At 39.6% G+C, this 27,549-nt stretch overlaps 2 protein-coding genes across 10 annotated transcripts; both read left to right on the plus strand.

Moving 5' to 3' along the window:
* Positions 1-2,541: 2,541 nt before the first annotated feature.
* On the plus strand, positions 2,542-5,530 carry LOC120110214. Its single transcript, XM_039124560.1, has 2 exons — positions 2,542-3,008; positions 5,017-5,530. The coding sequence occupies exons 1-2, from the start codon at positions 2,660-2,662 to the stop codon at positions 5,088-5,090; spliced, it is 423 nt and encodes a 140-aa protein (XP_038980488.1). The 5' UTR covers positions 2,542-2,659; the 3' UTR covers positions 5,091-5,530.
* A 7,792-nt stretch (positions 5,531-13,322) lies between these two features.
* On the plus strand, positions 13,323-27,028 carry LOC120110216 (serine/arginine-rich-splicing factor SR34-like). Of its 9 annotated transcripts, none has more exons than XR_005510987.1 (16): positions 13,323-13,414; positions 13,807-13,898; positions 19,377-19,442; positions 19,604-19,678; positions 19,762-19,870; positions 19,954-20,000; positions 20,080-20,137; positions 21,545-21,594; positions 21,954-22,010; positions 22,115-22,224; positions 22,297-22,401; positions 25,635-25,723; positions 25,797-25,895; positions 26,316-26,349; positions 26,420-26,506; positions 26,603-27,028. XR_005510987.1 is itself a non-coding variant. In XM_039124562.1 (14 exons), exons 2-14 carry the CDS (start codon positions 13,812-13,814, stop codon positions 26,615-26,617), a joined length of 900 nt encoding a protein of 299 aa, XP_038980490.1. In that variant the 5' UTR covers positions 13,323-13,414; positions 13,807-13,811; the 3' UTR covers positions 26,618-27,028. The 9 variants fall into 9 exon arrangements, 1 of the variants encoding a protein (XP_038980490.1); XR_005510983.1 differs by having other exon boundaries at positions 25,797-25,963; positions 26,237-26,349; positions 26,603-26,931; XR_005510985.1 differs by having other exon boundaries at positions 26,237-26,349; positions 26,603-26,931.
* The last annotated feature ends 521 nt before the right edge of the window (positions 27,029-27,549 follow it).

Below are 27,549 nucleotides of genomic sequence, written 5' to 3' on the forward strand. Positions count from 1 at the left end.
ATAAGATATCGCTCAAATACAGCATCGTTACCCTCCTAGAGGACAAAGCCAAAATACATATCGATAGATTATAGGTTCCATCGTTGCAGTCATCTGATCCAGACCCGCCGAGCAGGATTCTCTAAAAAGCCAAAGTCATGGGTGGCCTACATACTGGGTAGTCCATTGCTAAGGACTCAGTGCTCAACCGTGCCTACATGCTAGTTGAAACCAATCTTACCTTATTTACGATAAACCCCAACAAACACTTCTAGCCAGAGAGATCTTCATTAGGTAGAACTTGGGCTAGACTTTGGTTGAGCTTCTCATCTTCTCTAAAGAAGCTCCAATCGAACGGATAGAGCAGATGGTCCAACTACAGAACTTCTTTTTCATTACTTTCATGGTCGTGCCTCGATTCGTCAGTAGAGATATTCCCACTACTGGTGCTCAAGTTGTCTCCATCGTCTAAAACAACAAATCAGGTCTCCTCGATCTCTTACGTGGTCTCCAATGGCTACCATAATATCATGGAGAAGTTTGGGAGGGAGAAAGGGATCGAGAGGCAGAGGCATGGTTTGGTGGCCTGGGCCGGTTTTGGGATTTTGTAGCATGAGTGGCTAAATAAAGGGAGGGGAGGAGGGGTGAGGGTTAGGTTTAGGTAGGTGTGGTTGAGTGGGTCGGGTTGGCTTTAGCAGAGACCTGGTTTGGGGTTGGGCACCAAGTTTGGGCGTTCGAGCCTTAAGTTGGGCTCAAGCTTCAGACTAGACTCGGGATATGTCAAGCATTGACCCAATCCTGGCATGAAATTTAATTACACTCTATATTTAGCCAAAGACCAACCTGGATTTGTCGGGTCTGATCATAAGCTATCCTTCTGCGATGACCCTCAGCCCAAATAGAACGGTACAGGCGAGCATACGGAAGACACTGACGTAGAATTTTTAAGTTCAATCGTGGGATTTTTAAAGTTCCACCGTTTCGTCACATCGTCGTCGTCTATTAATCGCTTTCGACGTCAACTGCCGGTCGAAGTCCACTCAGACTAGCACTTATTTCAGGTCACGAGCATGGTGCGTGGGGCGCGTGGAATAGATATCCCGTGACTTTTGGATCATGTCGATTCAGTCTCACCATCCATTGTCGATCAAATCTTTTTCCCCTCGTATTAAAAAGTTCCATAGATCTCAAAGAACGTCTAACTCCCTTTTGGGATCCATGTTCTTTTTTAGTCTCTCTCTTGGACTCTAATTCTAAAACTAAACTTTGATTGAGCTATTAAAATACTGACATCATCATGCTAGGCTACTCATGCATACAAAATACAGAGAGACCAAATGCGCCACAAACTGGATGTCTTTTTATGCGACTCATCATTTCGAAGGTGTTAACCGGAATAGACACAACTCTATCCCATCTTCTTTGCCCTTTCTGCTTCTTTCTGAATTTATGGACTATATTGATACTCATTGTTTGTGATTCGCCAATGTAAAAAAAACAAAAAAAAAATACTGACAGCGAGAGCAAGTTATAGGCTTAGAAATTGTAATGCTAATTGCTCGCTGCCTCATTATACCGTTTCTTATGCTGAGTTCCACAAATAGGAGCAATTATCAAATTGGACCTCCACTGGAATGCAATTACCGTTACACACACAATAATCAAACCCCATTAAATATATTATATATAGGAGAGTTTCCAAGAATAATGCCATGCTTTATTGTCCGTGCATATATTAAATATTGTCGCAGATACACTATTTTTTTTGCTAGGACAAAAGGAGAAGAGGGGATGGAAATTAATCCTACCTGCGTAGCAGCTTCCACTGGGCCTCCCTTCCACCAGAAAATATCCGATATGGATAGACAATGTACTCATACCCTCTCCGACCCATGGAGAGCCCTACCAACGTGGCAGCCCCTTCTACGTATGAGTACGTCACTCCAGCACCACCTCAATACCGGCAGACTAGATGGCGACTTCATCGGACAAATCAGACGAGGGGCATCCGATTCCTGCATTTAATTAACGCCAGCGTGTTTCGAACCTGGGCTACTCCGGTGAACTCTTAGCCCCATTTCAACTGTTCTACCACCTTGGTGGTCAGTTCCACTAGTTTACATGCTTCTTTGGCTGCATGAATAAAAGGTATATATATTTCAAGCAAATAAAATTAATCTGAATTTCCAAGACTGCTTTCAATAATTTCTTGTCTCATTAGTAGAACTCGTTCCACCTTTTGTAGGTTAAAAGCTGGTTGGGATGAAGTTGGCGTGTTTGTCCCTTCTTCAAGTAGTTTGAAATCTGCGTGACTCTATTTTCTATTCTTGTGATCTCCATCTTCCATCACATGCACCCTCACCCCCACCCCATGTGCCTCCTACCTTCGTTTCAAATCACCTACTACCCAACATTCAAATACCCATCCCGTTTCCCCTTTGAAACACAACGAATCAAAACAAAACACCTCATTCACCTTCTTTTTTATTTTTTTAAAAAGAAAACCTTATTCACTTCTCTTATCTCTCTCTCTCTATATATATAAGTTGGAGGCCAGGACAATGCAACGAAGCCCCACAGCGCCCCTCTCTCTCTCTCTCTCCCCTGTACTTATATAGTCACCTCTTTCTCATTCTCACACGGAAAGAGAGATAAAGAGAAAGGCAAGAGAAGGGAGATCATGATGGCGGAGGAAGGAAGAGGAGCGCCGCACGGTGTGCTATTAGCAGTGGTGGTAGGAGTGGTGGTGGCAGTGCCGTTCCTCCTTGGCGACGGCGGCGAAGCACTGTTAGAAGCTATCTCCGAACTCGTAACTCCCGCGGGGCTTCTACTCCTCCCAGTTACTCTCATACTTGTAATCAGGTTCTTGTCGTCGGACCGCGGCACCGCCTTCTCCGACATCTTCTCCTTCGGCTCCCCGGACTCCATCCACCGCGTCGGCGGGTCTCCTATCGGCGTCGCGCTCGTCTTGCTCCTCCTCCTCTTCCTCCTCTACAACCGCATCTCCCTCTTCGGCGGCGACGATGAGGGTGAGTAACCAACGTTGTAAAATTACCATATTGCCTGCAGTATATCCACTGGGATTAGGGGCTTTCTTGTCATTTCAGCCATGCGGCTTCATGTGTAAGTCTTCGCTTCTCTATGTCATGATGTAGATTACTGCATTTGCCAGGGTTTACTCTGAAGCCTTAGCTTTTTCTTTTTGTCGTTTTACGTGGGGAGGGACGCGCTTTTGGAACCAAAACTGCGACTCTTTTCTTTTGGTCATCTTTAGCCAAGGGAAAGAAGATGGAGAGAGGGAGCTTTTGAAAGGGGTGGAGCCCGTTTACTTTTTTTTGGGTCTCGCGTGATGGGTGGGCGTGTCGGTCTGAGATCCGATCGGACGGTCAGTGGGCCTTGCACGGCGGATGTGCGTCAGAAATGGCCCCACCAACTGGGGCTTCGAGCCTTTCAGCGCGGTAACCGCGTCTGCGGTCCGCGACCGGGTGCGAGCGTGTCTCCCGAGGGTCGGTGGGCATTGAACCTTTTTCTAAATGCAAGCCAAGCTGTGGGCAGCGGGAGCAGTTTTATTTTATTTATTTTACCCTGGAGATTTACTTGCCCAAGATGATGCCTGGGAAACACGTATCTGGGAGTAATCTGGTTACCCGGTTCTCTATAGCATATATGGGAGTTACTTAGGTGAGAAGGATGCTAGAAGTAGACAACATCATTTTAAAGGGTGACTCGACTACTGTTACTAAGTAGATTCGTGATGTTGGACGATAGGGCGATGACCACCCCCTACTCAAGATGTTGGACGATAGGGCGATGACTACCCCCTACTTAAGATGTTGAACGATAGGACGATGATCACCCCCTACCCAAGGACATTCAGAGCTTGGTAGCTAGTTGTACCTCATTTCAGATTGTTCATGTGTTTCAGAAGGCAAATACGGCAGCAAACTGGGTGGCTTTCTGTGCTGCTCATTACTCCTGAAAGATTTTATGGATAGGGACTATTCTTGCCCTCTTATCTTTATGCACTCTTATTTCTTTTAATGTTAAGAGTAAAAGTCATGTCAGGCTAATGTGAGCTACTGTAGTACAAAAAAAAAATACTGCAATACTCTTAGCTTGACGAGAACATTAGGGTTTAACGAAAGGAGGATATAAAGACCCATAATTCTTGCCTGTCGAGGATGTCATTGCTTGAACGAACGAAAAGAGTATATGAAGATCTATAATCTTAGTTTGACGAGAATGTTAGGGTTTGAACGAGAACCTGGATGTATGCACCATGCCTACCCATCTGCGGATATCACAGATGTGGTCGTTAGATGGTCCAGTTTTTTTATGACTATAGTGAACAGAAAATGTCCCATGCCCTTTCTCCGAATATAATGTTTAGCATGATGATTATAATGTTAACAAGCACATAATTTGATCATTCTAATCTAGTCCTATGGATTCACCAATGTTACTCTTGCATGCTAGAATCCTACGGAGTTTGTTGATGGATTCCAAGTTAATGCATTCAGTCGTAACGATAGCTGTGCGTTGCCGAACCTTGCAATGTGGTTCAGGAAAAGAATATTAAAAAACTATGGAAATAGAAAAAAAATCATTCTCTCTTGCTTGTGTTTGAGACGGAATCAATTCAAGGCAACACTATTAGCTCATTCAAAGATCTAGAGAACAATCAACTACAGTACTACCTCTTTGGCGAGTATCTGAAGTCGGTTTCATAGTTCTTGCAAGACTCATCTAAGCAGATTTGTCCTCAAGTAGTACAAAGTCATGAGATACATTAAAATTGTATTGAAACTAATTAAGTGCTCGCAGATATGCCGTTCCAATTTAAGCTTCCAAATAGAAGGCTAGTGATGGATAATTGGATAGGGGTAGCTAGTTAACAGGGGAATGAATATTGATACAAACGCTTGCATTATACATGGCAAACCACAGTACTCATCTCAGGAAAATAGAGACTCCAGTCTCCAGTGGATCTCTGCTAATTTTCTTAAATTTGTGACTGATGGAAGAAATAAACTGCAGGTATACTCAAACGAAGAAGCAACTCTTCTGTCATGCAGTCTTTCATCATCCTTTCCTGCAAGACATTCAAATGACATTTGCAAGCCTAGTGTAGTATATGGGTATAATGTTGCTTGGAAAACCCAGACAAACGAGGTCTTCAAACTTTTCCTTTATATGGGAGGTGATTGCTTCCCAATTTTCTTTTTCCATGAACAGAAATTGGATAAAAGCTGCGATGTTCTTCAACCAAGTGGTGCTTGCCACAGAAAACATCTTTCTGCCCAAAATGACCTGACTTCCTTGAAGCTCCGATCTTCATATTGCTTCTTCTTTCATCCTTTCCGATTCTATAATTCTAGTTACTAATTGTTGTGGTTGAAACTTGGCCTGAGGGTGACCACGCCGGAAGAAGCCGAGAAGACGCTGGCGGTGATGAGGAAAGAGAACCACCTCCTGCGCTGTGGGATACCTGTACAAAGTCTTGGCCGAAGATTCCGGCAAAGGCTCTCCTGTGGCTAAGTTAGTCGGATTTTTGGAGAGATTTCTAAGTGCCTTGGATGGCCTCTTATCACTTGATAATGCTTGCAATAGTTTATAATAACTTACCGAGGGCCTTTCCTTACCCTTTTTTTATAGGGTGAGGGTCTCGGCCGTTACATGAAATTTCGGATCGATTTGTGATCAGCTGGCCATCAATTAGAGGCGGCGTACAGCACGGAGATCAATCCCGCGGGTAGAGAATTCAGAAGATATCTTTTTTGATTTGCTCTGAGAGTCCGCCACGTTGTTCCAAATGAAAGTGCTCGAGAAAGCTCTTTAATGTGTTGTGCGCGCACTCACTCCGAGGCGTTACCTGGTGGTATGCGAGGGGCCAATCATCAATGCCCTGCCCCTCGATGCGGCCGTCATAAATGACCGGCCTTTAACACCGCGATCCAGAAAGATCTGCTGAGGGAGCTTCGGGGTCTGCCACATGGCACGATCTAGCGGCTCGGCCACCTGGGTATGGAATCCGCGAGATCTTCAACGAGATTAAAGTTGACAGGGCCAAGGTCGGCTCAGCCTTCAGCGGGGTCCGAAGTCAGCTTGGCCTCTGGCAGAGGTCGGCTCGGCCTTCGGCGAAGTTTGAGGTCGGCCTAGCCTCTGGCTGAGGTCGGCTCTGCCATCGGTAGGTCTGAGATCAGTCTGGCTCTTGGTGGGACTGAGGTCTGGCCTGCTCGGCTACGAGCTCTTTTCGGTCGGAATTGGGCGACTCCATGCCGGAGTGGGACGATCCATTTTGCCTCCCAACACTAATAATACAAAATGAGCTCACTTCTCTTCGATCTCTAAATATAGACAAAAAGCATCCAATAGATCAGCCATTATAATGAGTAAGCAACCTTACATGGTCACGCTAAATAACAAAAAAATAATGACAGCGATAATTCTGTGAAACCATCCTTATGAGCAACAATGTTAGTAGTAGGCCATGGCTTATATAAACTCACTAATTCTAATCAAGTCAGATAATCATTGTAGGGGGGGAAATATACATAGTGAATAAAAGGTGTTCCATCCAACAAAATGAAAGTCAACCTGATTCCTTCAATTACTATGTAACCCATGCAGCAAGTTGACTTCCAGTAACTAGATTATGATGAACTAGAGTCAGGCGCCAAATTGTACAATTTTGTTTAAATTCAAGTTACCTTCCCATGCTCATGTAAGCTTCTCTTATTTTATTTTCAAAGTGCTTATTTCTGTACCACTATATCTTCTGAAAAGTATGAACCATCCTCCCAAACATCATTTTTGACTCGATTTGTGCCAATACTAATTGGCAGCAAATTTTAAAAATCAATGAGACATGAATATAGTCAGTCTGATAAGTGAACACACATAATGTAACCATACCTGAAGGTCCTGAACAGCAAAGTGCAATTTATATCAAAAGAAGGTGTAAAAGTATATTGTTGTTGAAGAAGAAGATAAGTAATGGAGGAAATAATGAAATTCACCTCATTAACATTTTCATGACACTTCAGGACTCCGGAGCTTACCACAATGAGGCGTAGGATAAGTTCTCATCCAAGAGCGTCTTTGAAGTTCCATGCGACAGAGCCGCCCAAGGATGCTTTTCTAGTCTCTCAAAACATTATGTTCATGATCATCTCCCGATGAACTTCCTTCTGGGAACTTCTGATCAAAATCTTCTGTTTTGACAAAATACTCCACTCCATGTTTCACTATCACCTTAGGGATCTGATAGGTATAATTCTTCTGCAGTGAGTAGTGTGGGTCTGAAAGAGGAATGTATGCAAGAAGGAAGAAAAGCAAGATGGGCAATGGTTGAGGACTCGTTTGGTTCGTAGAAAAAGGAGGAAGAAAATTATGTTCAATAAGAAAATAAAAAAATGGTACTTATTTGGTTGGAGTTTCAAAAAAGAGAAATAAGAAAGTAACATTTTCATGAAAATAAGATTTTCATAAAAAAAACTGATGGAGGACATGGAAAAACTACTTTCTCATCGATTGAAAATTGAGTCCTTTTTTTTAAAAAAAGTATCCTTAAGCTATCAAATCTATGGATAAGACATTTTTCTTTATTAAGGATATAATATGTATTTTATATAAAAAAAATTTTGTGCTGAAAATGAAAGTATCATACATAACGTGTATGGATACAGCCAAGAATGTCAAAAAATAAGACATCCCGGAGAGCACTAGGCAACTCCACCTCTCCTACCCAGAGGTGGTCCCCGGAGTGGTTGGCAACAAAGGACGCCACCTAACCCGCGGCCCTATTAGCCTTTCTAAATACATGCTTCGCTTGAAGCACCACCCCCCACTCACCATAGCCCAAATATCTCTCAAAAGTGGGTAGTAATCGCCGAACCCCCCCCCCCCCCCCGCCCCGAAACCTGCAAAATCCATCCGGTGACTATCATTGAATCACCCTCTAGTAGGACCTCTCTCCCTTGCAAAGCACGTTGTACGTACCACAAACCAGACCAGACCGCTCTCAACTCTGCCCCTGGCACCGAGGTATCTAACAAATAGCAGCCCCCAGCTATGATCACCTTGTAGTCCAGGTCCCTAACAACGAAGCCCGCACCACCCCTCCTGCCGCCCTGCAGGATACATCCATCTATGTACAATGGGTAGTTCAGCTGATTTCATATAATTTTTTCAGAAAAGTAGATACTCAACCAAATATAAGCCATTCTAAAATGCGCCATTTTTTCTTGATCAACAAAATATGCTAAAATTATTTTCTCAAATGTTATATTTTTAAAAATCATCTTCTCAAAAAAAATATTTCAGTGAGAAAAAATCATTCTCGCATACCAAACGAGTGTATAAAACTAGGCCCTCCTCCCCAAACATTACATTTTGCCTGTTGCATACCCATCGGCCCCATTTTGTCTAAGAATGTAAGAAGAAAGACGTGAAGATTTCATCGGGATCAAAAATTTTATTAAAAAGGTCACTTCTAGTAGCCCTTTTTTTTGGGGGGTACATTGGCTGCTCAGACTAATATCGCGTGAGCACAGCCAACTGAATCAATATAAAGAAAACAACACAGTAGTGGAGGAACATAATTATGTCGAGTCCAAAGGATTTCTTCAGAATGTTGGGCAGCAAATGAGGCGACCCAATCAGCAGCTTTGTTTGCCTCACGATACACATACACGGCCTGAAAAGCACTACACTCCCTTAGCAGTCACCGGATGTCGCCTACTAGCGGGTGCTCTCCCCTCCCACCTCTCCTTTAATATGTGCTCAATCACCATGGCTGAGTCCCCTCAAGAATGATACACTCAGCCTCTAACACACGTCTTGTATAGGAGAGTCCCTTCCATGCTGCCCTGAGCTCCGCTCCAAAAGCTGAAGCCTCGAAGGTACATCGCCCCCACCCCCCTCCCTCACGGCAAGCAACAGGTATACCCTTGTTTCTTGGGAGCTCCTACCTTCTATCCATCTCAAGTTGAATTTCGATGGTAGACTGCCCTTCTCTGCCTCCTCATGACACTATATTGCTGGTGGAAATCAGAGTCTTCAACTATCCCTGTTTGATCGGATTGCCACCTCGGCTCCTCATCACTCAAGCACTTGAAAGCCTTGCAAACAGCCTTGAACGTCTCCTCCGCTCCCGGGGCCTTGTTCTGGTCAGGATGAACCTTAAGAGACAGCTTCCTGTAGGCCTTCCTAATTTCCTCCATGGAGCAACTCTTCTCCACCCCAAGAATCTCATAATAATCCTTGTTCTTCTTGATCTCTTGAATCAATATAACATGCGCTTCTTTGTAATTTCGATCCCCATTTGAAGCCTCCGGTGCCTTAGAGGAATCCCGATCATGGCTATCTTGATCTACAACTATTTCCTCTTCGCAAGCAGTGGAATCTCTACTTCCAAGGTTTGTGGGATGAATGTCCTAGTAGCAGATCGAAGAACCTCGATAATCTGGAGCTTGGTTACGTTTTTGTTTTCAACGGCAGATTGGTGACGGTAGGAGGATCAATATATTAGAGGATGCATGGGACTCCAATATTCCTTTTATCATGAGTTTGATACAGTGGACTCTTTGATTCATTCTTTTCTCATAGGCATGAGCTAGTAATTCTTTCTATTAATGCCTATACTGGATGGAGTTGATATAATGGAGTTGATTAGTCAATTAAGATGGCCATCGAGTTCCATAAAGGTGTCTCCCTCAAATTTCTTCAAACAGATTCTATTCTGATACCCGCCAATGGTCAAGGAGGTGCTGGGTTTCTCATCAGAGATTATAATGGGAAAATACTTCTTGCTCATGCTAAATGTCTCATCGCTAGCTCCATGCCTCCGGTTGAGCTGCGAGATGCATGAGAAGCTCTCAAAGCTGTTGCCACTATGCTTAATTGTAAAAGGATCATGTTAGAGGGAGACACCTTTATGGACTTTCACCATTGTCACACCATCAGGAGATTGAACTAAATAGAGGTGCCACGTCGACTACGGTAGAAGAGTGCAGTGCTAAGCAACAATAAAATTATAGTACTGGACTATGGTAGAAAATATAAGTTACATCTACTCTTTGGAAAAAACATTAAGATAAAAATGATGCGATATAATTAGATTGATTGTTGAAGGGTTCATTTTATAGGTTACAATTCTGCTATTTATACTAATGCATAACAATTTTCTTAAATATACTAATTGTTTGCTTGGATAGCTCCTTACATCTAGACTCCACTTTTGCTAGTTTTGGTAACCGTCACCAATTATCCTTTCACTATACTGTTAGACCGATAATCAAATTCTATTAGCTTTTGGCTTATGCTGACCGTCTCTTTTCGCTCGGCCTATAATATAATATTCTGTCCCTTGAAATTTTTGTGACATGCATAATTGTCTTATTCTTCCACCGGTCATCTTTCACGGCCAATACTTTATCTTTGGCCTGCTTATCTATATTAAGGCAGAATTCTATCTATTTGGCTTGGCTCTCTACCTTTAGTTTGATTTCATAGCTGAATTCTACCCAATCTTAGTAAGAGTCACATGATTCTCCCCTACCCTATTTTTATCAAATTTAATCCTTGTAGCTCTTATTTCTGGCCGCTAGCTAAATTGTTGAGATGTGATGTAAGTACCAATAACCTGAAGAACATAAATTAAAATAGAAGATTACTTCATTTATTTGTTATTTTTTTTAAAAGGATGTCCATATCATGCAAAATAGTCGATTATGTGTTGTTTATGAAACATATTTTTAATATGCAAATAACAGGAACCTCTTATTTCGTTTTTTGAAGTCTTTAAATCGAATTCAATGTAAATAAAAGCAAGTAGTTAAGAACATGGAAGTAGAATTCTTCATTCATTTATTTTTTAAAAAACTGATGCCCACATCTTGTAAAATAGTTGATTACCAGTAAGCTAGATGACATGCCTTTGTTTTGATTTTTTTTTCAAGAGTTCACAATAAATTCAATTTAATGAAAATCAAGTAGTCAATGATGCGGAGAAAATGCACCAAGCAAGAAGAATTTTTATTTATTTATTTTTTTTTAAAAGAATGTCTATATCATACAAAACAGTTGATTATGAGTGGTCTAAACAACAAGTTTTATTTTGTATATCACATGGTATATATGGCAACATAGTAACTTGCCTTAAATTCACAAAATTACTAAGGCCCTGTTTGGGGGAGCTTTTGGAGGGCCAAAAAGCACTTTCTGGCCCTCCAAAAGTACTTTTAGATAAAAAATGGTGTTTGGTAAAATTTTCGGAAAGTTGTTTCAGCTTTCGTGGGAAGCTGAAAACAGCTTTTGGGGAGAAGCTCCAATTTGGAGCTTTCCGAAAATGCTATTTTCAGCTTTGTCGGAAAGCTATTTTTTGGACCAAAATACCCAATTTAAATTTCACTTTTTTCCCCCAAAATCCTCATCCCGCCTCTTCCTCTCTCACCCATCCCCTTCCTCTCCCTCTTTTTCTTCTTCTTCCTCTCAGCGCTGCTGTCACTGTTCCTTCTTCCTCTTCTTTTTTTTTTTCTTTTTTTTTTGTTTTGGGAGCTTGTGGTTGCCCATGGTGGCAGCCACCATGCCGGCCACCACCCATGGCCGGCGACCCCTCTATATTTCAATGAAATAAAATAATAAATAAATAAATAACTAAAAAAAATAAATAAAAAAAATAATGGGTGAGTGGCAAATAATCTAATCTAAATAAATAAATAATATTAGTAATTATTTAACCAATTTTATCACCTAGCTAGAAAATTTATTAGAAAGATAAATGGTTATTAGAAGGATGAAAAATTAATTTACACTAATAATTATAATATTTTATATATTTATTATTGTATTATTCTATAAATATAATATTATATTACATTATATCATAATATATTGATATGTTATGTTAAATAATTTAATATTGTATTAAATTATTATTCTATAATACATAATGTTATAGTACTATATTATAATAATATTATATTACATTACATTAATATTATACTATATCATATATTTATGTATTAATACATATTATATTTTATTATGCTCTGTTGTATAATACTGGTAATGTCCTTTATGGTCATTTTGTCACACAAAAGTACTTTCTCAGTTTGTTTACCAAACACATGTTAAAGTACCACAGCACTTTAGAAATGTAGTTACTAAACAGCAAACAGCTTTTTATAAACGCTCTGCTTCAGACAGCTCTACTTTTAACAGCTCTACATCCAAAAGCTCTACTACTAACAGCTCCTCCAAATAGGGCCTAAGCCTCGCTTCTAGCTAGCTGTAGCAATCCAATTTCAAATTTCAAATAATTTCAACTAGTGCCTACAATACATTAATCGTTTCCATTATAAAAACAAATGAATAATTGAAAGAAAACACAAAAACTATTCAACTTAGGTTATTGTTTTAATAAAACCCTGATTAATCATGTAAAAATACAGCAATACTAACCCTCTCAATTGCTTCAATTGGCTTGACATCGATTGGTATGTCAAATGCAAAAAGAAGTAAAGGCAAGAAAATTTGTTTCAGGCCTCCCACTTGTTTTCGTTATTATGATTGATACCTACAACACTTCAATTATTTCCATTATAAAAACAAGTAAATAATTGAAGAAACAATAGGAAAACTATATAGCTTAGGCCATTGAACTAATTAAACCTTCATTAACCATGAAGAAATAGAGGCTAGATTTTTTTTTGAAAAAAATAGAGGTGAAGATTTTTTTGGTAGGAATATAATATGTTAAAAATGCTTTTCTAAAAGAAAAATAATTTTATTAGGGAAATAATAGGTTAAGAAGAGTTTGTTATTTTATTGAGAAGATGATCTCATAAGAGAACGAGAACTTAATATCCAATCTTTTATCTGATTGTCTGTTTAATCTTTACACAATTACACCATCAAAACTAGAATTCGGGTTGTATCTCTCGTGCGAAAGAACGATCGATATTTTTTCATAGCTTCAACTATCGGATCATATTTTGCATAACTTTTAAAGCACTCCAAATTTCTTCATCAGTCTATCTGCGTGGATCTTAAAGAGATCATCATATGATTTAATAGTAAATTCATGCGAGGAAAGGTGAATCCTCCGACACAACCCGGCCTCGAAACCGGGATGTGGTATAAAAAGTTCAGCCAGCATGACTTAGAAGGGAAATTACAATCAGTCTAAAAATCTTAACCTAACAGGCAATCACAACCGTCCACAATCCTCTCGCGCAACGGACGCGCTCAACACTAGCCGGGGTATGAAGATATCCGAATCAACGGTCAGAACGTAACACCCGAATCTTGAAGCAGCGTCGCCTCTATTTATGCCGTCGCCCCGCTCTCACCCAAATCCTACAACATTAGCCCCTTTCCTTGGTAAGCCCCGAACAAGGCAGCCGTCCTCGGTCTCTTCTCCGACGCCCAGGTGAGAGTTCATCGCCCGCCACCCCCCCGCCTCCCGGTCCGAATCGTACAAATCGTAGGGCAAAACCCCCTAATTTGCCCTCTTTATGGTCCTTTTTAGCTACCCGTTTCAACGGTGGAATTTTTCTGTTTCGATTCTAGGGTTTTACTGTTAAGGTTTCGATTTCTTGAAGCTATATGTTCTCTTGATCGCATCGTTTATCTTGAAGATATTTCTAGGTTTAAGCCGTGATTTTTTCTTGAAAATTGAGATGGGTAATGGACTTATCCCTTTTTTGTGAATTCGTTTTTCTCGATGGTTGATTTCTTGACTCAAGGTTCGTTTTTTTTGCGTTTTTTATAGGATTTTCTTCTCATTTGCTGGTCGTTGTTTGATTTTTTCTCGGACTGCAGGAAATATGAGCAAGCGTTCCAGTCGAACCCTATATGTTGGCAATCTCCCCGGAGACATCCGCGAGAGGGAAGTTGAAGATCTGTTTTACAAGGTTTGTGAGTTTTGATTGAAGCTTATTGATGTGGCCTATTTGGCATGAGAGCAAGAAGTAGTTACTATTTTGATCTTTTATTGTAGGAATATAGAATTTTCTGATATTCCCATTAAAAGTTCTCAGAGAATCTGCATAAGAGGCAAAAAGTCATCGTATATATTTTTTTTGATGTAAAATAACATGCAAATGTGACAGGTTAAGCACGGCTTATGATTTCTGGAAAAATAATAAGCCCACTTTGTGTGCCTTATACAATTTTAGGATTAGTTTTTTTTTTTAAATGAACTCTTCTTTTTATTTTTATGGAGATTTATTTTGATTCTTATGTGGTTGGGCTGTTTATGTGCTGCCAGACTTAAATGTCTTTGAACTTTTAGCTTGCTTCTCAGGGTAATTTGGTGCAATACTTGTTTTGTGAAACAGTGTTGAAGGCTGTTGAAATTGGACTTATTTTGGATTTTTATTACTACAAATGTGCCTGTTAACAGGCCGAGCTGCTCGGGCTCGGGCTCGGCTCGGGCTTGGCTCGTTAGTCAAACGAGCCCGAGCTCGAGCCCAAAATGAGGCCCATTTAAATTCAAGCCCGAGCCCGAGCCCGAGCCCGAGCAGCTCATGAGCCCGTTTAGGCTCGTGACTTAAAATTGCCTGGCACCAAGCATGGTGCACGGAGCAGGTCGGGCCAGTTTCCCATCATTTTGAATTTGGTTCTGGCGTTGGACCTCCTTTGTTTTCTCCCTTCCCTCCCCCCACCCGTACTTGCCAGCTTTTTTTCACACCCAGTTGCCGTATAGGACCAGTGCTTCCATATTCGTGTATCGACGGAAACTGGGGCGCTCTCCTCTTCCCACAAGCAAAAGATCTGCACTGTTACTCGCCGCAGCAAAAAGCAATCAAACGTCCCCTTAAAAGACGAACACAACAAAAACCAAAGTAACTTTGTTTCTCCTCCCTAACAGGCGACAACTTCACCGCCTGGCCGAAACGGAAAAGATGCAGGGAGGCGAAGGCCGTAAGCACAAAAAAGGCGGTGGCAAGGGCGACGTGACTGTTCATTTCTTGTGGGGGTTGTCACCACAACACTCTCTATCTCTAGACCCAGGTCCAGGGTACGGCTAGTCCCAGAGGGCTCCATTATATCTTTTGCAGTCCCTACCAACCTACTACTATTGATACTAGTACTAGGATTAACACCTATACTTTTCTTTGGTTTTTTTTGCTCATAACCCCGTCAGAGAAATTTCTTAGTGTTACAGGGAGGCAGGGCAGCCTCGGGAAGCACAGTGCCCGCAAACAAAGCACTTAAATGTAAAGGCTTTTTATTTGAAACCGGAGGAAGAGCAAGCCCAAGCTCGGGCTCGGGCTCGGGCTCGTAACTGAAACGAGCTTTACGAGCTCAAGCCCGAGCTTTTGCTTTGTCAAGCAAGCCCGAGCTTGAGCCCAATACAAAGCTTGGTACTGAGCCCGAGCCCAAGATTCTGTGAAACGAGCCGAGCCCGAACCTCCCAGGCTCGGGCTCGGCTCGGCCCATTAACAGGCCTAACTACAAATGGCCAAGTTAATAACTTGCTTTTTTTTTTGGGGGGGGGGACAAAGATGTTGAATTTGAAAGGATAATTCATGCCCATTTGGACTAGAGTTTCAAAAATTTTTAGTGTGTAGCAGCAGCATGTACAATAAGTTCTGTTGTTGATACGTGATGATTTAGGTGATATAACATCCTAAGCCATGATTATGTAAGATCTATTGTTGACAGATCTTATTTAGTTCCAAGACAAATTTACTTGATGTGCTTTATAATGGGGCTATTGCTAGTATTTTTGGGGTGTAAAGTGTCTTTTGATTGTGTATTTGTGTGTGTATATATATATATATCCAATATTTACTTTAAATAAATGCTTTTTCAGTTTTTGTATCCTTGTTTACAACAAAATCTCATCTCATGGGTTCAGATCAAATTTAAGAGATGAAAGTAATATATGATTGCGAGAACTTCAATTGGTTTACCGAAAAGGACATGATGAAAAGTGCATGTGTTTTGACATGTTTATATTAGCAAATGGAAAGCAAGAATGCATTGAATTTGGGGATTTCAAGGATGTCAGAGTATTATAAATACCATTCTTGGTTAGAATCTCATTACTATATATGTTACTCAGTTGTTTGAACTTCTCAAAAACGGTCAATAAGTTTGTGGAGATGCTAAATGCAGAAGAGATTCAGGTAGACAACTTCATAAAGTTGAGATTTTGAACAGGTTCAATTGCTCATCGTGGAGGAGCAAACTCAATACATGGTTGGGGTCACACAATTTGATATGGTCATGAAGCACTGTTAGCCCAGTAGGGTTTCTAAACCATGTTAAATTGCTTCTTCTGACAAATTGCATGGAGCCTATATGGTGACAACTGGTGATTAGGACTATCATGGGACTATTCACTCTAGTTTTTGAAACAGAATTACTACCTAGGTGTTTTTATAATGCTTCCATAAGAGGCTTATCGACATGTGTAAGTTTTCAAAGTTTTTTGTTTCAAAGTTCTGTACTACTAAGTTGTTAGTAAGGGGTGTAATAAGGAATTGTAGCCTTAATGTGTTTTTAGTAGAAAATGAACCTAAGAATATGGGGTTAAATGTGTTGTGGGTATACTCGTCATGCATGATATGTACTAACCGAGCAATTTTATGAACTTTTTAGTCAAGCATACCATAGACTATTTCAAATAAACCTTGGAAATTGGAATAGTTATTGAATAAATGGGTTTTGGAGGATTGAAGCAAGAATCAATCAAGTTCAGCTGACTTATTTTGTTGGAGTTGAAGCTGAAAAAAGAATCACATTGTGATAACTGATGTAAGCAAAGAAGACTCCTTTATGAATTAAGAAAAGGTGTTGTTCGTGTAGTAAGATCAGATAAAGGTAGATTGTAATAGACTAAACCTTTTAAAAGATGAATATAATTCTTGGGAGCTTCTTGCATGCGACAGGTGGGTTTAAGTCTACAATTCTGGAGTGATGCTAATAGTTCAAATTGTCAAGACAGTTGATTGAACATGAATACTTACTGTTCTATAATGTGTGTGGAGATTTTTTTAATATTGGGACTGGATATTGTACTACTATTTCAAAAGGCTTCTGTTCTTTATATGATTTTAGTCACTATTGTTGGATAAAGATGGTTACAGATATGTTTCTTGATGGTTGTGCATAGATAATGGAAAATTACTTTATTGCTAATGTATCGTGGAAACTAGTGATTTGAAAAGAGATTTGTTCCTGTTTAGATTTGAAAAGAGATTTCAGTACATGGGAATTTACTTACTTGATTAACCTAGATATTTGCACACATAATGTTGTTGTGCCTTTGTACAAAAAATGTTTTGATAAAGATTTGTTCCTGTTTTGGATATTTATGGCTATGCAACAAGTTCAAATGACTTCGAATCATTTAAAGCAAGCACGTTTTGAGTCTGAAATTGGAAAATGAATTAGGAAGAAGCATTTAACCATTATGAAGGGATCGAGTTACAACTAGGTTCTAGAAGTTATTAACCTTTTCTTGGAATCTACAATGGAGAAAAGATTGGAGTGTAAGATTTCTTACCAATTGATTATGAAAGTGTGAATGTTTCAGATGGTTTATTTTATTCTAACTCATAGTGAATTTAAATAACTGATCCACTTAAGAAGGCAATATACATTTTCAACTAAGTATCTTCGACACATTTGTTGTTTGCGTCGAGCTTAGAGCGGCATGGGAGGGCATTTCCTATGTGAGGTTGGTGTTGGGCACTGAACGCATCCTCCTCGAGGGAGACTTGGCCACGGTGATTGAGTGGGTTCGGGGTCGGAGATGTCGTGCGGAGGGGAGGCCGCTGCTCCATGATGTCCGCAGATTGCTGGGGGAGTGTCTTCTATCAGGCCACGCATGTATACAGGGGGGCAGACAGTGTTGCAGACTGGGTTGCCTCCTATGCAACCCACCATTCTGGAGGTTTCATCTGGGCGAACCACGTGTCAGTGCTTGTGCCTTATGTAGTCTTTTATTTTTTGATCTTGTTAGCCGTATTCACACTCGTTGAGTGGGAGCCGTTGTTGTACCAAAAAAAAACTAAGTACTTTCTCGTGTAATATGAAATATATGCCTTTTAAATCATTGACTGAAAGAAAGCTAGCGCACTCCATTTGCAAGTTTAGGGTTGTGGTGTAAAAGGTGGAGTTGCTGAATCAAGAATGCAGGAGACTACAATGGATTAAGCTATTAAAATAATAATTTGATGTGTTCATTGTGATATTAGAAATGTTAAACTCATTAAACAAGTAGTTTTTTTTTGTTGTTGGTGGCAAAAGAAGTGTCAAATTTGGAACATGTTTGACAATACTGACAGGACACACGAATTATGCTATTCGGAATAAAAATCAGGAGAATTATTTGCACAAAAGAAATCAGTTCCCACAATTATCTTGACGAGATTGGAGATATGAAAATAGACAACTTTAAGGATGGAAGCCTGACCATAGATATATCTTGAATGGAGGTATAGACACTCTGCATTTATTTATCTTCTCTATTGAATTCAGCACAGGGAAAGGTTGTTGTTTAATTTTGAGTTGAACATGTTGATAACTTCTCTAATAAAAGACTAAGTGTTAATTGTCCATTGAACATATTCAGTTATATTGTATATGAAACAATATAATTGAGGTTTCTAATCAAATTTTCTAGGCTTTAATAGAGGCTCTAGCAAAGACCAATAACCTGTGGAGCAATAGCATTAGCAACTACACCATCTATCAGTGTTTTAAAAAGTGGCTTGTGTTTGCAGGTGTCAAGGCCTCAAGGGACTCTATAGCACTTATGCTGTATTCGGGCAGCATATGTGGGCCTATATGCAGTTAGTATTTTTTTTGAAACTATATCAAGATAAATAAAGTTTATTATACAATATAAACAACAATAATGATAGTAATTTTTTTGGGATAAATAATCATAATTATGAGTAACAATGATAATTAAAGGTTAGTGCTTATTACTTATTATGTAATACTAGTAGCAGTTATCACATAATTGAAACCACATCATACCGAACCATTAGTTTGAATATGCTCCATCTGCGCAGGTCCACATAAGAATGGGCCATATATTTGGTTCCATAATGCTAAGTGGGCCACATATGCAGCTGTACAATGCTAGTTGAACTACATGTACAGCTTCATAATGTTAAATGGACCAACTTTTCTGCCCACAAGCACTATGACCACATATGCTAACTGCATATAGGCAATGCAGCGCGGTCAAGGGGTTGCGCTTGCATATGCGGCCTTATGCACCACATTTTAAAACTGTACCATCTATTATTGTGAACAGTTTACAGTATTGTAGATATTATGCTACCAAAAAGGGATTGCAAATATTGATAGTTTTCTGCTTCATATTTCTGATGACATTTAATATCTGATTTAAATGTGTTTTGCAGTATGGGCCCATTGTTGATATTGATCTGAAGATTCCTCCAAGGCCTCCTGGTTATGCTTTTGTTGAGGTAGTGTTATCCTCATGACCAAATGTTATGTGAAATTCTACCCTGTATAAAAAAAACCAGAATATTTGTGCTAATTGTAGTTCACTTATTTTTGTTGCTAAACAAAATAAAATAAAAAATAATGCTGGTTAGCATTCACAGTATATTTCTGTTTCTTGCAGTTTGAAGATGCTCGTGATGCTGAAGATGCTATTCGTGGTCGTGATGGATATAATTTTGACGGTCATAGATTAAGAGTAGGCATTTTTATCGACAAAGTTGTTAGTATTTCTACTGATCTCTTGTTATTTTACAGCTAAGTTCTTTTTCTTGCATACAGGTGGAACTTGCACATGGTGGACGAGGCCAGTCTTCATCATTTGAACGACATAGCAGTTATAATAGTGGGGGACGCCGTGGTGGTGTCTCGAGGCGTTCAGAGTATCGTGGTGCGTTCTTGGCTAAAGTTGTGTGATTGTAATCCTAAATATGAATTTTGCTTTTGAGGTTTGTTATATGTTATTTCATGCAGTTCTTGTCACTGGTCTACCTTCGTCTGCATCTTGGCAAGATCTAAAGGTTTGGAAATATGGTAGTATTTTCATTCTAAATTTTCCCCTTTTCTGGATACTGTGGTTTTGAAATTCTCCAAATTCAGGATCATATGCGCCGAGCTGGTGATGTTTGTTTCTCTGAAGTGTTCCGTGATGGTGGAGGTGAGCTGCTCTAGATCTCTATTTGATATATAAAAAAAGGTTTGTGTTTAACTTAAAATGATCAGGAGGTAGCTTTGAAAAACTCTGTCCAGTGACTCCAGTCTTTGAATGACCTGTTTGCAACTATGTGTGCGCGAGTGAGTTGGTATATGGGCTCATGTATGCTTATATGTATGTAAAATGTTCTACTTAGTGATATTGGTGAAATGGAGCAAGTTTTCGAATTCTAGTTTACATAAAACATTTGATCAAATGAAAAAGAAGGAAATAGTTAAATGGAAGAAAAGAAGATCAAGAGTTTTCTCTTCTTTGGTTTAGCCAATGATAATGTGTAGGAAGTTGTGGAAGAAAGTGCTTAAGGTATTGTGGTTTAGCATGATCTGGTTGCCTTTTTGCTCTTTCCTTTTTGTAATTTTTTTTGCCAAAATTGCCACCTAGATTGGAGGGAGTATTTGAGGCCATATTATAGGTAATTTGAGCTTGTTCTCAAATGTTTTCATTAAATATTCTTTTCATTGTTAAAGATTTTCTGATTAGGCTTTCTTTTTTTTTATCAGCTGAGAATGGATTTAGAAATTCATTTGGTGCAGTAGATCTTGAATTTTCATATGCACCGTTATATGCATGGACGTATCTACATAAAACACATACAGACTCATATACAGATATTAGCATGTACATGTGTGTGTGTGTATTCATGCTTTGATTTATTCTAGTCCTTCACAAGTCTCATTCTAACCTAATGTTAAGTATCCTTTTTTTGTTTAACTTGATTGATCTAACTGCCAAACGTTAAAATTCTTGCGTCCTCTGTGCAATGATTATGGCCTGGGTGTTCCTTGCCTCCCGATCTCTGTAAGGCCAGTTTGACAATTGGACATTAGCTTAGCTACATGACTTGCATCAAAACAAGCAGTTTGTACTTTGTATTGCTTGAACTGTAACTCAATATTGGCAACTTTCTTGAATAAAACACTGGTAGTCGAGTTGTATTTTCCTGCGAAGTTGTTGACATTGTACCACTTTTGAAACTCTTGCACAATCTCAACAAGATGACCTTTGTCATCTGCATCTCCACGAACAATGCTTGGAGGTAGCGGTGGTGATGATACCTATGGTGGCAGTGGCATTGTACCATTGTTTTCTCTTGTTTCTTCTAGAGGATAAGGCCTACATTGGGAATGATTTTTCTTTTTTTCACCAGTTGTACCTTTTTCTTCACCTTTTATGTGCAACTACTCTCTCTCCTCCCTCTCTCTTCACATGCACATCACTTACATATTGACGCATGATTTCATAATTTGGCCTCTTGTATAAGATGAAGGGGCTGTGGATTTTATTTATCTTGTAATCAAGAATTCTGAGTTAAATAATTGATATATTATTCATTCTTTTTTGCTTGTGCAGGTACTACAGGAATTGTGGATTATACAAACTATGAGGATATGAAATATGCGGTAGGTCGATCATGTCTTCTGCCTGTGATCTGCTTGTACTTGCAAAGTGGCATGTAATGGTATGGAACCGCTGGCCATTTAAGTAATGTAATACTCACTTCAATGTGGGAAAAGGCCTTTATCAGAAATCTAAGTTTTCCTTGGAGCCTCCTCTAGTTATTATGCTCTGTAGCTAATATCATATTGATGGGAAAAGGCTTTTGGGTAAAGAATGATGATGTTTTACTATAGCTCCTTCTGTTAAGAATTCTTTCTTTCTTTCTTTCTTTCATTCTTTCCCTTTTTTAGATTTCGTAATATTTAATTGTCTTTATTTTTGTAAAAAAAATTCTTCTGATAGTATTTTTCTCCATTGGCAGATCAGAAAGCTCGATGACTCTGAGTTTCGCAATGCATTTTCTCGGGCATATATAAGGGTCTGACCTTTTGCAAATCATTGGCAGCTGCTTCTTTCTTTTTTTCTGCAACATGTCGAGTATGCTGAATTTCTCATCCAATTTCCAATATTTTTGTTCTATAGGTGAGGGAGTATGATTCTAGGAGAAGCTTATCTAGGAGCCGAAGCCGTAGCCGTTCCTACTCAAGAAGCCGGAGTCCTAGTCGCAGTAGAAGTGTCAGCCGGAGCCAAAGGTTGGGTGTAGATTTATTTGCCATTATTGTGATAAAATGTGATGTCTTTTAACATAAATTGAATATTTGCAGCAAGTCTCCGAAGGCTAGATCATCACGCCGTTCTTTGTCGAGATCTAGATCAAGATCTGTGTCTTCTCGATCTCGTTCAGGATCAAGGGGGCGCTCTTTGTCAAGGTATGCCTTTGTCTTTTCAGATGATTCTGAGTTTGTTTACCTAGAATAAATTGCATGTACTTGTTTTATGGTTCATAGTTTACCATAAAGTTTCTTGTAAGGGCCCTGAAAGGGCCATTCAAAATTGTATTTAGTTGGGGATATCATACTTTACATGGTCTTGTAAGGTGCAGCAATCTTGCTCATGAGTTGCATGTTACATGTCTGAGAAATTATAGAAATTGCAATGGTGTCTTGCTATATTGAAGGATAAGTTGGGGATGATTTGCAGTGTTTATTTGATTTGTATAAGGGGTGATATGCACTTGCTACACCTTTACTTGTCAGCATTCAAATATGATATTTCCTGCTATGTTGAAATAGCATTTACTAGTCAGCTTAAATTTGCCTTTTCTTTTAGCTTGTTGACGTTTTCTTGGCAAATTGATTACTTAGAGTTGCCACTGCTGCTACTGTTATTAGCAGGTGCAGGCTGTGTGTGTGTGTGTTTGTTTGTTATGCTGACCTGCCTTATCCCATGGACCACATATAATATGACAATTGGATATTTTAGATCTTATGAAATCTATCGATAATCCACTTTTTATTAGGGTTCAGACAATATTTGGATGGTTTTGGCTCATGGGAAATTGTGTTCGATGTTGTTGTGAGTGGATTGATTGGTGCTATTGATAGATTTGACCTCATGGTTTTCTCTTGCGTTCTTGGTTCATTAAGTGTGTCGATTAGTTGGTGATCTTAACAATCCTAATGATTGGATTCATATGCTTAATTTCCAATAGGAAATAAAATAGTAAATTGATTATTCATGGAATGACCATTCATCTATTGTATTTTCGTCAAATAGGGGGCAAGAAGACCATGTAAAAAATGGTTCAATTCGATGTTGTCTAATGATAAGTTAGAACATAGGTGTGGACTAAATAAATCAATGAAGAACCCATTCTCAATGGTACGGAGAAAACATTTCTAGTCAGGGTAGTGGCAGTTGTAGTTTCAGAAATGTTGATTATTTATTTGATATTAGGGATATTTGGAGTTTGATCTTTGATGATACTTTTTTAGTTAGGGATAGTGATGGTGACAGTTTTTCTGTATGTTTTGATATTGAAAATCAGATTTTTGAGATCGACAATGATAGTTCTTTTCTGACTGAACTAGAAGGTTTTTTCTAGTTATTTAAATAGCGGGTCTAAGAGAAACAATCACTACTATTATCATTATATATGTAATACTCAATCTAGTTGGAATAATCACATTAATAGTCTGATTTGATTTGTTTTCAATGGCCATGATATGATCATCTTAGGATGATCCTTTTGTCAACAGATGCTCGTATTATACTTCTAGTCTCTGAAGGATGAGAACCAACTATGTAGCATCTACATCTACACCTGGATATGATGAGACACAATAATATTCTACCTAGCACTCTGGAATTGGAATATCCTGCTCAAGTTGTCTGAAAGTTCTGATACTTTTCAGAGTTTCCTGTTGAAGGACACTTGTGCAGGTAATGGTGCTTGCATTCTTAACATTTGAAGTCCCAAATAATTAACCTTATGTGTCCGGGCATTTTCTACTGAGAGCATTAGAGAATGAGAACAGAGAGTGAGAGATGGATTGGGAAAGGGGAAGGCTCTTGATTGATTGATCGAGAGAACCCAGTGGAGAGGATGTGCTGGCCGGTGAGGTAGCGACAGTAGTGCTGATGATTTTCGAAAGGCCTCCTTGGAACAGGGGCGCTGGAGAAAAAGAGAACACAGAGGAAGAGTGAGTATAGAGGAGGTGGTGATGGCAAACCAGGGGAGAAAGGAGAAGAATAAGAAAGTTTTTTTTTTTTTGTTGGGGGGCAAGGTGGGGGGTGGATGGGTGGGATGGTGGAAAAAGGAAATATGTACGGCGCCTCTTGTGTGTCTCCGGCGAAGATGGGTAGCTGCCCCTTCCCTTGCTGGTTCGGATATTAAGGCAATCCTTCCTTGTTGGCTGAGGCTAAAGGAGGAAGGGAGGATGCGACTCCCAGCCTCCTTAACAGGACAGTGCCAAAAATGGCAGGGAGGCAAGGTCCAGCTCCCCACCACTGGCAACCAAAGAAGGGAGGCGGGTGAGATTCCAGCCTCCTTCCTCATTTGATCAAACACTAGAAGGATGGAAAATAAAGGAATAAAGGAAGATAGGGAGAAGCAGGGCGAAAATGGGGAGGTGCTCTACTTCTCTGGGTGTTTCATGAAGTGTGTAATGACATGGCATTCCCACGAGCTTGTGCCTAGTGCAGACATTTCTAGCTGAGTATGGAGGGCGCTCTATTTTAGGTTTGCCAAGGGTTGTCAGTGGGCTATGTTGTGTCCAAGTGTACAAGTATCTGTACTCCAGAATTTGTATTCATGTAATTGTAGAAAATACCTGTCAGTTACTTGGAGGTTGCAATGTCGAAGAGGATAGCAACAGAGAGTAGTTGCAGCAGTTTGAGCAGAGCAGTTTCAGGGGCTAAGAGGGATGAGACTAGAGAGGGGCAGTGATGATGCAGCAGGCAAGTTAAAATTAGGTATAAATTGTGAATATATTTTGGTCTTATTAGATCTAGATGTTGGTTTTTTTTACCAGTTGCATTTTGTTGGTGTGAAATCCTTAATGAAGTGACTATAACACAAAGCTTGTCAACCAGTCTTGACTTAATTTTCACAGCTGCATAAATAAATCTTATGTTGCCTCTGTCTGCACAATTCTTTCTGGTTGATACTGTAATTCAAACTCATGCATGCCTAACCACGCAGTTGCAAGTGATCTTCTGCACTTGTGGTGGTACTTTGACCTTTAACATCATTTCCACTATACTGGGGTTGGCAGGTTCAATTTACAGCTGTTATTTCCTTTCAGTTTGGAAGATTGTTAACGTGACTGTAACTTATTGTACATTGTCATGCTACAAATCACTTTGTGCTTTATTTTGGATATTATTATTTATGAAATAAAATTTTGTTTCTCTAGCGGTAGCTTTGCATTCACAATTTTTTGTAGGTTTTTTGATAGTGTGCTTTATGATTGATGTGTTCATGAAAAATTAGTTGATTCTAGTGCCCCTGCCATTATGCTTGTCCCCCCTGCCCCCCTCATTTTGTGAGCTTTCCTCCAATTGAAAATTTTCTTTAAGCATGGCTGCCCGTGTGTAAGAACGTTCGATACTGTCCAGTTATCATCCTGTGTTTTTGAAAGTTGCCTTGTCTGTTTTCTAGATTTGGACCTATGCGGTGATCTGGGGATTGCATATTAGGATCTTGATGGGATTTGGTGCAAGTGCCTGCAATTCTTTTGGTTGTGTGAGGTATGCTGTTTCATAAGCGAGCAGCTTCGGAAATCCAGAAAGCATATTAACTTTTATGCCTTTTGGCCTTTAGCTGATACCCATTGGAGTTCAGTGGGGCAGAAAGGATGGGTTGCGACCATAGAGCTGGATTTCCATGCACTATGTGGAATTGGGACTCACCAAAACAGTGGTAGAAACAAGTTTCACCTTCGATCTTCAACATTATTTGCGGTTGGATTCTGGATTTGGATTTTGGTGGTATAATGAAAATGATACATCTCATCTCTATTATTCATTACGGATTATTTGTTGCTGCCTAGGTTTTTAAATTACTCTGGTCATTGGTAGTTCTAATTATAGTTTGTTGACTTTTGACTATGGCTTAAATATCACCGACCTTTTTAATGATATTTTTTTACGTCACATTATTGGATTGCTATGCATGTGTTAAATTTCCTTTGAGAATTGCATCCTTTCCAAGTTTTTAAGTAGCCTTTTTTTCCTTTCAATATGGTAACTCTGACGTGGAAGAGGTGTCGAGGCTTTTGGATCAAGCTGTTAAAGCAGCCATGTGGATATTGAATTGAGTTGTTTCTGGAACTTTTTGCAGATCACAATCGAAATCCAGATCACCCTTGATTTCTGTAAGTTACACCATGAAATTAGATCTTATTATTTTTCCATATTTGTTCAACTGAAACTGTGCTTGTGCAGCCACGCCGTAGCAAACCTGCGAGCAGAAGTCCAAGGAAGCACGGTCCTAGTAGGAGCAGGAGTTCATCGCGTTCTCGATCCCCTGCTGTATAAACAACTATTCCTTTTTACTCAATTTCTGATTTTGCGATAATATTTACTTGTTTGATGTTTTTTTTTTGCTTTCTTTATGCCCCTGGACAGGCTAAGTCTGATTAAAGCTGATCTGTTTCCCAAGATGGTCAAATAGGAAGCCACATATTTGTGTGGATTGGGAAGGTTATGGATTACCGGAGAAAACAGTTTTGCTTGGCCACCATCTAGGGCACCAAGACTGTTGGTTGTGCTGTTAAAATTTGGAACTATGCTGAACTTATGTTAGGAAAACAAAACCGAATGCCAGAATTGCTGTTTATTTTATCCTCTCCTAGATGACGATTGTTGGTACTGTTGTAGTAGTTGCTTAATTAATACAGATTAGACCTTTGCATCAGACACTCAAGTAGAGCTGTTCCCGCCCCCGCTTTCACTCACAAATTGTCATTTCTGTGGGATTGATTTGTGAAGTACGGCGGCATGGGTTTTCTTAATGTGCTCAGGGATCTGGAAAGCTTGATGTTTGATTCGTTGTGTCTCGGAGTGTGTATGCTATATTGAGTTTCGAAGGCAAAACAAGTTTGAACTATACTTTTCATTCCGCCTCTTGATTTCTCTCTCCAAGCTTTATGTAGACCTCTTTGGTTTATTTAGATTGGATGTTAAATAATTGTTGTTTTTGTTTCCTCGTATGAGCATGCTATGGTTTATTTTTCAATCAAATGTTTTTTTTTGGACTAAATTTTTCAATCAATTGCTGCTTTTCAACCAGAAGAATCAAAAAAAGAAAAAAAAGCTGAAGAATCAAGTGGTGGATCGTCTTTATGAAGTTTCCCATAAGTTCAGAGCCTGGAATGCTTTGCCACCAGCTTTCTTTTCCCTTTTGTTCTTTTTCGGAGCTTATTGCTTTACGGAAGTAGTCGGGGATGATACCATCCTTTGGACGTGAGGATGGGGTCGGTTCGTTGAAGTTAATTATATGGATTGGTGCGGTGCTGAAAGGATGGGCTAATGAATTGGTACAGCAGGCAGTGAAATTTGGTGGGTTCTTGTGA

Source organism: Phoenix dactylifera, chromosome 3, assembly GCF_009389715.1.
Source record: "Phoenix dactylifera cultivar Barhee BC4 chromosome 3, palm_55x_up_171113_PBpolish2nd_filt_p, whole genome shotgun sequence".
Lineage (NCBI taxonomy): Eukaryota > Viridiplantae > Streptophyta > Magnoliopsida > Arecales > Arecaceae > Phoenix > Phoenix dactylifera.